This window comes from Aulonocara stuartgranti (genome assembly GCF_965226115.1).
Source record: "Aulonocara stuartgranti genome assembly, chromosome: 12".
In the NCBI taxonomy this organism is placed as follows: Eukaryota; Metazoa; Chordata; class Actinopteri; order Cichliformes; family Cichlidae; genus Aulonocara; species Aulonocara stuartgranti.
Genome location: NC_138948.1, coordinates 16,577,324 through 16,587,340, shown reverse-complemented (window position 1 = coordinate 16,587,340; position 10,017 = coordinate 16,577,324). Strand labels below are relative to the sequence as shown.

The following is a 10,017-nucleotide window of genomic DNA, read 5'->3' as shown; positions in this document are numbered from 1 at the left end:
ACAACAACTATGTGCTGTGTTTCCAAACTGGAATTTCTAATCACAATTTCTAACTTCACCCTAGTCTGAGCAGCAGAATTCAAAGAACAAAGTCCTCGTGCTATTTAACGCTTACCCAACTCCATATCAATATTTTTTTCAAAGGCTGCACTTTGCATCGTTCTTTTTTCTGCAATCTTGATCCAATAATTCAATTTTTGCAGGTCCTGAGGGACATTAATGCTCACTAGTGAGGAGTGTGGTGCTGCTTTCGTCAGGAATACCTGTTAAAATGAAAGCTTATTTCTGCCACTGGTGGGAAAACAAAACAAAACAAACCCTTCTCATAAGAGTTTCAAGGTTAGCGTTCCAAAATTTCAACTTACTTAGAAGTCTGAGTTGAACTTTTGAGATAATAACTTAAAATTTCACCTGAACCTTCCCACTCAATCGCAAAAAACATCCTCCCGTATGTTGTAATTCTGATGAAATCTGAACTCCTCGTGAAAACAATCCCACGGGAAATATGAAAAGAAAAAAATGACAGCAGTCTGGCATGGCTTAAAATGAAACAGTCTTTATTAAGTAACTTTAATATCAGAAAAATAAAACTCTTAAATTCTCTTTACAGCAAATATATAATATCAGTGCTTTGGCCACAATAACTTAAAAGGCCGTTATAAAATATAGTCTGCTTTTAAACTCCTGACTCAATTTGAAAGAATTTATATGCCATAAGACTCCCCCTACATATACATAACAAAAGTAGTAAAATTAGCAAATACTTTGAACTGTTGGTACAGCTTAACAATATATGTATTTATATAGAGATAATCTAAGATACATTTTAATAGTATACCGTTCTTAATTTGGTGGTGTACAGACATGACAGGCAGCTTGGATCCTTGGCCTTTTTACAGTTGCAGTGTGATGCTTTACATTGGCGGTAAATTATGAAGACATGCTCGTGATGCACATTCCATTTTCCACTAGGTTTAAACGGCAGCTATCAATACTATTATGATCAATACTGTAAACTAATACCTAGACTACAAGCAGACAGCACTGACACTCTCCTGCGTGGAAACATGTCTGTGTTTCCAACTCTTCGTTCACCTAATCACTCAGAAAATTAAAGAAAAAAAAGAAACATTTTTTTACAAAAATCTTATTGTAAACATTTTAAAGATATATATATTTATGTATATATGAAATGTAACAAAATAAAAATAAGTTCTGTATATTTATCAGTCATTAACAGTAACATTATATAATACATACACAAAAATGTAAATAGATTCATATCGATAAACTGAGGGCCGACAGTGTATTGCATTCCCTCAGAGAGAGAAAGACTAAAAGGAGATCGGCTCATCGTAGAGCTGAGAATACAACGGGACGGATGGATGACCCAAAGAGGGGGGCAGAAGCGGGACTTGTTTGGTTGCATTTTGTTATGAAAGCCAAGATGATGGATATTAAAAAGAAACGGAGCAAAGCTGTGTAAAAACTCCCAAAATACTGTTTACAGCTGGAATGCTAGAGGGACTGCAATCCAGTGTCCACACACCAGAGAGACAGCACTGACCTAATGTAGTGCGAGCGCAGTCCGAGCTGAACTCGTTCCAGTGCTTCCCCCTTTTAAAAGTGTCCGTGAGCTCATTCTGTCCTGTACTAGTCTAAAGACACAGATATTTAAAGCTACGATTTGAGATGAGAAGGTGAGAGGAAAGTCGATAACATGCCTGTCCCGGCCAGTCAATAGTGTGATATGATAATGGGGAAGCTCTGTGCTTAGTAGTGCACAGGACAAAAGCAACTGAGCTGGTTAAAGGTGAAGTGTGTACCGTTAAAACATCTCATTAAAGAACTGAAATGTAATAGGAATAAAAAACTAAAATAAACAGACGGATTATTTCTGTCTACAAGTTTAACCCCAAAGTTTGTTTGTTTGAAACCCGAGAAGCTTCACTTAGTGCTTCGTGCTGAGATGAATTTTGCATAGGCCTGGCAGAAGAGACGTGGGATTACAAAAGTGAAGCAACGAGCGGCCTTCATCTCAGTTTTGCATCCCATTGGAATCATTTTCCTGACTTCCAACCGAAAAGCTGTGAAGAGACAGCCACGGGGTGGAGCCGTCCAAACGAGTCGACATTCAAGTGAAAGAGAAGGATATTACTGAGATGTCTACAAAAAGAAAAAAGAAAAGAATCAGTAGCCTGCCTGTACAGTACAGGGATTTGTTCCAGATCACAGCTGTCTTCATAGTTTCAGAAAAATCTCTTTTTTGCTCCCAGGTGTGATTTAAGTAAGAGTAAATACTTTAACAACAGGGAGGAGGAATGTTTCCAAAGGTACAAGCTGTGCATATCTGTTTTTGGCTGAAAAACAGTACTTTGTTTCCATACAAGGTCGTAACGGACATATAAATTAGAAGTAAATAAACTCAGGTGGGGGTGGGGAAATGTGACAACAGAAATGGACAAAATAAGAAAGTTTGGTGCCAAAAAATATGAACGCAACACTCGATATCAGCTTGGGAAAATAGGAAGCGAAAGAAAGAGTCCTCGTGAGACAAGATTTGTTCCAGCGAGGAGCGTCTTGGGAGACTGAACCTCGACAAATATATTAAGACTTCGGTCTGTCAGCTTGTGTTCTTTTGAGCCCGAAAATCTGGATCTGAAGATAGTGTTGTGAATTCATTACTGGCTTCCCAAAAAAAGGCCACAAGTTTGTTTAAAGATAGAGCAACGCCATGTGTCCGCTGAACCGGTTTACTTCTGTTTACACTCAGAGTGGAATTAGGCACAAGTTTACCGTAAACAGTTTGTAAGTATAAGTGGAAAGCAACGTGGCGATACTGAAGCGGTATCTCGACCCCAAAAGTAATAAAAAAAAGTTACTCACTTGTCGGTGTTATTCTGGGAAAAGAATAAAGAAATGAGGCAACGAGAGATTGCCGTTGGAGTGCGACAACTTTCAAATTGTAGTTAATAAAGTCAAAACACGCCGCGGGTGTGTGTCCGTGTGTGTTACACTGTTATTATATTAGCAGTACTCAAAACCTCTCATTCAAGTCCTACTGAATGTAAACATCCTTTTTAAAGACGCGCAGGTGTGCGCCGGTAGCCTGATGATATTTGCACCAATCATCTGGGAAACATGAATTCTGAAAAGACGACCTACGCTGTATCAGATTTACTGCATTAACTTGGTTTTTTGTTTGTTTGTTTTTAAGTAACAAGAAGAACACTATTTTTCCTTAATAGTGTAGTTATACAGTCACATGTGGAACTCATGGAAACTCATTTGCCTCTACTTTTTTTTTTTTTTTTTTTTACTTAAAATAAAGGCAAAGGGTCTTGGCCATAATTCAATGTATTTTAAAGAAGGAAAAAAAACGTTTGAGATGTAGACAAAAAAGGCCAATAGAATTCAAACTCAATTTAAAACAAATAAAATTATAGGTAGGTACAAAAAAATAACAATAACTAAAGATTTTAAGGACAAAAAAGAAAATATGAATCAAAAAATATATCTATCCCAACCCCACCCTCCCCCCAATGCTACATAGAGGGTTTCGAACCCTCTCGTTGATCAATCAAGGAAGAAGACTTCACAATACCAGGCACGTGAACGGGCTCAGCACCCTAACCTCGGCCCTAAATCAACATCATTCCTTATTCACCTACTCTGCTTCACCAGCTTAAAGGAAGCCAGATGAGAATTACACTTAGACACTGACCTGGGGTCAGTTTTGTATTTCCCTCCCCTACACACACACACGTCATGAACCATAAGTGTTGGGCAGGCTGATCTCTAATCAGTTATAAAGGAAATTAAGGGGAAAAAAAGAGAAGAAGAAGAAAATCACATATTGTGAAGCTGAATGGCCTGGGTGGCTGGGGACAGACACTCAGGGCACACAGCATCTGGACCCTGGCATATCTGGGTGGCACAATTTAGACAGAAGAGGTTATGGCCGCAAGGAACCAAGGCGGCGATCGCCTGGTTATTCATACACTGGACGCACAAATCCTGTCCCCTCCCTGTTGATCCGAGCCCCAGTCGATAGGCGAGCGAGGATTCGGGAGGGGAGGAAGAGGAGGCGGTGCTTTCACTTGAGGAGGAGAAGGCTGAGCTGTAAGAGGGGAACCTGTGAGCGTCGAGAGCCCCGGCCGAGCCAAACGGTCCCCGGTGAACACGCTGGGCCTGAGGATGCTCCAGGGCATCGGTCCCAGAGAAGGTTGGCGAGAGCCGGGGTGTCCCAGGCTGGCTTGTCTGGAGACATCATAGGTGTTGAAGATTAGATAAATGGACACCATCAAAAAGTTTATGTTAAAATTGAGCTATGCAGGCAAATAAGTTAGTGAGAAACAACATATTAACTTAGCTTACCAAGTTTTATATCCACCATCATTTTTTAAGGGATTTCTAATGTTATAACAAAATCCTTATAAATGCACATCTGTGATAAATCACAGTTCTGAGCCTGCAATTTGCATATCAAACTCCCCCTGCACGCTGCTGACCATAAAAAGACTAAAATAAAACTGCACAGGAGGCCATAAAACTGCAGCTGTTAAATTTCTCTTACCTGAGACTGAAGAGCATCAAAGGCCTGGAGGGGCTGGTGGTCCACAAAGGGGCTCCAGATGTGTGGCTGTGCAGTAGGGTGTGACGAATGGGCAGTGGAAATGGTTAATGGGTCAAATCCTGAGGAGGAGCCTCCACCTCCCAGCCCAACCAGCTCCTCAGACCCCACGGGAAGAAGGCCCTCGCCAAACCAGAAACTTGCACTGCCGCCATTGCTGTTGTTGTTAGCGTTGGCATTAAACGGGCCGGTCGGGCTGACGTCTGCCAGTCGGTTGACGTTCCCGCTGCTATAAAAAGAATCGGCTGAGCTGGTGCCGCTGCCCAGGGAGCTGGAGCTGTCGTTGCGGTAGTTGGAAGACATCCTGGCGCCATTGTTGATATTGCTATTGACTCGCTGAGTACCGCTGATGTTTAGTGGCAGCAAGCCACCGCCGCCTGGTGATGATGCAACTGCCTGAAGCCATCCGGCCTCTCCCAAAACAGCCGATGTCTCGAAGCTGACATCTGTCCCGTTGAACTGAAAGTCATTGTTGTCTACACCTGGAGCCTCGATGCCCCCACAGGTTCCGGTGCGGAGGGCGATATGGGCCTCTATCTCCTCCCTCGCCCGGTCCACGTTTTCCGGCATGCCCGTAACCTCGAACACTGGCTCTTTGTCCCGGCTCGGCGTCACAATGTAGGTGTGGGTCTGCTGCTGAATGCGTTTTATGGTTGCTCCTGAAAGATATGACCAGACCAGCTCTTTCACTCAAAACATGAGAGACACATGTTGAATACAAAGACTCAATCAACGTTCTGCTCACTTTGCAACATGACTGTCGGTTATAGTTTGAAGTGGATATAATATGTTCATTTTCACATTTTCAAGAGTCTGAATATGACGTGGGCGGGGCTTAGGTCCTCATAGTCAGAGCAGTGAGATTGCTGTATTGGGGATATACCCCTCCCCCCTTTGACGTCACACAGATACAAGAGTAGAAAAAAAGTGCTTGAACAAAAGTGTCACCTAACCTTAACCTCATGATCAGAAACTTTGTCCATGTTTAATATGAGCAGCCACCAATGTAAAGCAAACAAATGGCACATGGACACTTAATTTTTAGTAGCTGGTGGTACAAATCTCATAAATCAAATAATAGTCCATCAAAATCTCAGACTGCATCACTAACAGCTCTGTGTACTTGTTTGTCTTTTAACAACTGCAGCTTGACAATCTGACAAAATAGGCCAAGCTGAGTCACACAGAAACTGCAGTCACAGCTAAATACTCAAGATTTTAATCACAACGACAGTAGGGCTGGGCTATATCATACCGTTCATGATGATACCGGTGTAATTTTGGGCAACGATAGGAAAATGAAATATCACGATAGAATATGGTAAAACGCGCATGTGCAGTGCCTTTGTTTACATACACACATGGCAGAAAAAGCAGAATGAGAAGAGCGAAAGTGGATCGTTAAATGAAACGGATGAACCAGAATTGGTTTGTAAAAATGCTGCAACTTCAGTGGTGTGGAACTGGTTTAGCTTTCGTCCGTCAGATACACAACAAAGCACTATTTTTGGTAGCGCATGCTAGCGGGCCGTCGTTATTACCGTGTTGTTTGGAAAATACGGCACACTTAAAATCAATCATTTGATTTTCCTGAAAATCGACAGTGCCCCTTATAATCCCATGTGCCTTATGTATGAATTCTGGTTGTGTTTACTGACCTCGAAACGATTTTATGTGGTACACCGCACTCGAAAATCTGTCGAATGTTTTAGTACGACTTTGCTAAGCTACGAACCCGCACCGCTTGATGGATTGTCGGAGCATTACGGCTATCGTAGACAGGAGTCTCGCGGAGTGATACGTACTGCGCTTCAACATAATATTACCGTATTGTGTGTGTATAACCTCTTTTTAAGTTTCGTGGATATTATACATGGTTATACTGAGAATATGTCGGCCAATTTCCACTGGAAATGCCTTTTGGTTAAACTGTCAGCAAGGAATTTGCACTGTTAAGTTTTTATATAACTTTAATGCACATAAAAAAAAACAGCTGCTTGTTTAAGTGAAAATACATTGATGGGTTTTTTTGCACAAATAAAGTTGTGGAGTTGTAAAGTATTTTGTCTAGTGTCAATTATATCGTCAGTTACATCGTTATCGCAAATTTTCAAATGTATATCGTCAGAAATATTTCTGGTCATATCGCCCTGCTCTAAACGACAGTATTGTGCATTTACGGCAGTTACACTTGTTTCTTGGTTGTTGTTTTTTTTATAGATTTTTTTTTTTGGACAGGACAGGAGAGAAGCTTGGAGAAAGACATAACTCAAAAGCGGGCCTCAGCATTAACCTTATAGCATATGCATCACCGTTGCTCAACCCAGTGAGTCAAACCAGCGCCCCACACTCAGATCTATTTAATCATTGTGTGTGTTGCTTTGAAAATGGAAACAGCACAGCTGTGCAGTAATTACAGTGCTCAACTACAGGCTGGCCTACTGACTCATCTGGCTGAAATCCACACCACCTGACCAAAACACTGAATTCAGATCCAGTGTGGAAACCTTATCAAATGTCAATACTGTGTTTTTAACCGAGAACAATATCCTAGAGTGCATTTTGATGCTTGTAAATACTCCACAGCACACCTCTCGACTCTGTGTTTGTGTGACGCAGTGTTTCATCCTAAATTTTCAACTCCAGTGACTTTTTTTGACACGTCACCACTTCCTCTACAGGTATTATCGCAAGTTTGGTTGGTTTAACAAACAAAAAAACAGCCCATGCTATTTGACACACAGCTGGTAATGTCAACAGGGCAAAGAGTTAAAGACAGTGAGCAAATCATAATCAGCCTCAGGGCTTTTTCCACACACAGGTGCTAATGTGTACAAAGACTAGCTGAGAGCGACAGGGAATCTTCTGGACTTGAGCTGATGGATATCAAGATGCAGAGGCTTTTAGAAATACAGGATATCCATTAGACAACACAGAAACAGAAAGCCGTTAGATGTGGGGCCTGATAGCAGAGCTACACAACTGAACAGTCCCATAGTGCCTATATCATCCAAAAAACACTTTTAGTCTGCATCTACTAACATGAAATTTGTTTTTCTGACTCTTTTTGTCCTAAATTGTATGTTTCACACCTTTCCTGCCATCTATGCTAAAACAACATATAATTAAGCTAAAGGGCAATTCTGATTTTTGTTTTAGAGACTTTCTTTAAAACTATGACTTTCAGCAGTTACATACATGCAAACAATACAAATTAAATACCCACCTTTAGGACCCACAACCAACCCAACAACACGATATGGTACCCGCACCTGTACAGTTAAAACGATAAAGGTTAGCTACACACACTTTAAAATACAAAACACAACAGAGAGCCTTATTTATACAATAATTTTGCCTAGATACTGACACTAATAACACAGAGTCATCCTAACGGTTGTTCTCAACCCCTGAATGACTTCTTTTTTTTTTTTTCATTTAAAGTCAAGCTTGCTGACCTGAATGGTAGTCCGTCCAGGTAAAGCCGGAGTCCCGAGGCTGGCTCCTGCAGTAAGAGGGCCGGTCCTGTTCCGAGAGGCTCTGATAAGGGAAAAGTGCTCAGCCGCAGACATGATCTCCCTTTTAGCCATGGCCACATCTTCTTTACGCCCCGTCACAACAAAGACTGGCTGTTCCCCCCTCACTGGTGTCTTAATGTAGGTGTTGGTCTTGGCTCGAAGTGCCTTGATCTTACAGCCTGTCACATGGGCAAGTTAAAAAACACATAAGGGAACCACATTAACCTTCACAGATTCAACATTGAACTCTTGAAACTCTGCATCTCCTAATAAACTAATGAACTAATAAAAGATCATGACACAAGCACTACAGCACAGGTCTCCAGTCATTAATGCCACATAAAAGTTGCATAGCTTATAAATTTAATATTCCATTCAGCAGTGGTTGAGAGTCCAGCATCATTACCAGAGCCATTTCCTGTTGTTGTCAACACCGCAGTCTGTGCACCATCCCCCAACTTACTCTCAAACATAATCACACTGCCCCACTAACCGAGTCCAGCCATCTATGTAAAGTTTAGATAAAACAAAGACCACATATAAGGGTCTAAGAACAGCGAGGGGATGTTTAGCTGAAATCATATCGGTTATGTCACGGAGCTAACTATAACCTGCAGCTGATGTGGCAAAAGAATGGTGCCCTCTCCTCCGAGACAAAGCCCAGGCTGGTTTAGCTCAGCGAAACACGGCTACGGGGAGGCTCACTGACAGCATACCCGTGATATAGGCGAGCTACTGCACCGAGGCCACAGAGTGGGTTCCGGAGACCAATAAAACTTTAGCTGTAAACTTTTTTCAGGGTGTTGGGCGAGGGTGTTATTGTTGACCCAGTTTGAAGGGGGAGGAATGCTAAGCTAGTAGCTGACTATGCCACTTTTCTTCGCGACGATTTTTTTTTTAAAGCTATAACTTAGTTTTATCTCGTTGCTTTTCTGTTCCACGCCTTTAATTAATTAGAAGATAAACTCGCGATTCTTCAAGTTTCTTTATTTTGTCCCTTAATTCGGTCCTGCCTAACTCTCCCCACAAAGTTTAGTCTAAACTCCGTTAGCACCTTAACGTTAGCTCCACAAGCAGTCAAAAAGAAAGCGACTCACCCTGCCTGCCAACGATCTCCGCGACGTGCTCCGAGCTCGGTACGGCCACACACTCGGTCGTGTTTACGCTCTTACGCCGGTTCAACAGTGATGTCTCGGCCTCTCCGTAATCCGGCTCCCCGAACCCGCCGGACGGTAGCATCGTCATGCTGTTAGCCGGCGGGAGAGCGCCGCCGACCGCAGGATCGTCCCGCTCGTCTCCGTTGTATAGCAACACAGTCTCGATGTGCTCCATCCCGGAGCTAGCCGGCCCAGAAAGGAGGTGTTGGTTGCGGTGGTGGGCCTGCGTTAGCAACGAGGAATCGGTTGCAACTAATGGCTCGTCCTCAGCCGCTGCCGTTTTGTTAATTTCGTCTCCCGAGGGCGGACGAGGCAGTGGCAAGGGCTTCAAGTCGAGGACCGTACCGAGGAGGCTGAAATGGGAGAGCGGGAGGTGGTGATAGGGGAGGCTCTCGTCAGCTAGTTCGGGCGTCTGGCTATGAGCGCCGTGCTGCTCGTCAAGGCCCATACCGGCGAAAGCGTGCAGGAGCGGCGGTGGGACCTCGGACTCTCCCTCATCGGCCTCCAGCAAAGACGTACTACTCGGCATGATGCAAGCCTTTTATTGATATTGCCGGTAATCGTTATGAATAATGAATGAAATTTGTTTGATTACAAAAAATAAAAAAGCGACCAGCGCCTGTTCGTTGAAATGTGTGGCTTTGTTTTGTCTTTACGGCGCTCCTCTTCTCTTCTTTATTGAGGCGCATTTACAGCTGGCTTTCGATTA

At 42.8% G+C, this 10,017-nt stretch overlaps 1 protein-coding gene across 1 annotated transcript; it reads right to left on the bottom strand.

Moving 5' to 3' along the window:
• Positions 1–536: 536 nt before the first annotated feature.
• LOC309719222 (RNA-binding protein MEX3B-like) lies at positions 537–10,017 on the bottom strand. The gene is made up of 5 exons (XM_082555183.1): positions 9,249–10,017; positions 8,092–8,330; positions 7,860–7,905; positions 4,577–5,292; positions 537–4,260 (listed from the first exon to the last, which is right to left on the bottom strand). Exons 1-5 carry the CDS (start codon positions 9,835–9,837, stop codon positions 3,850–3,852), a joined length of 2,001 nt encoding a protein of 666 aa, XP_082411309.1. The 5' UTR covers positions 9,838–10,017; the 3' UTR covers positions 537–3,849.

Coding starts and splice junctions, on each gene's coding strand:
- LOC309719222 (XM_082555183.1), bottom strand. CDS start 9,837: ATGCCGAGTAGTACGTCTTTGCTGGAGGCCGATGAGGGAGAGTCCGAG. Junction 7,906..8,091: donor CTGGACGGACTACCATTCAG/GTCAGCAAGCTT, acceptor TTAACTGTACAG/GTGCGGGTACCATATCGTGT. Junction 4,261..4,576: donor TTGATGCTCTTCAGTCTCAG/GTAAGAGAAATT, acceptor TGATGTCTCCAG/ACAAGCCAGCCTGGGACACC.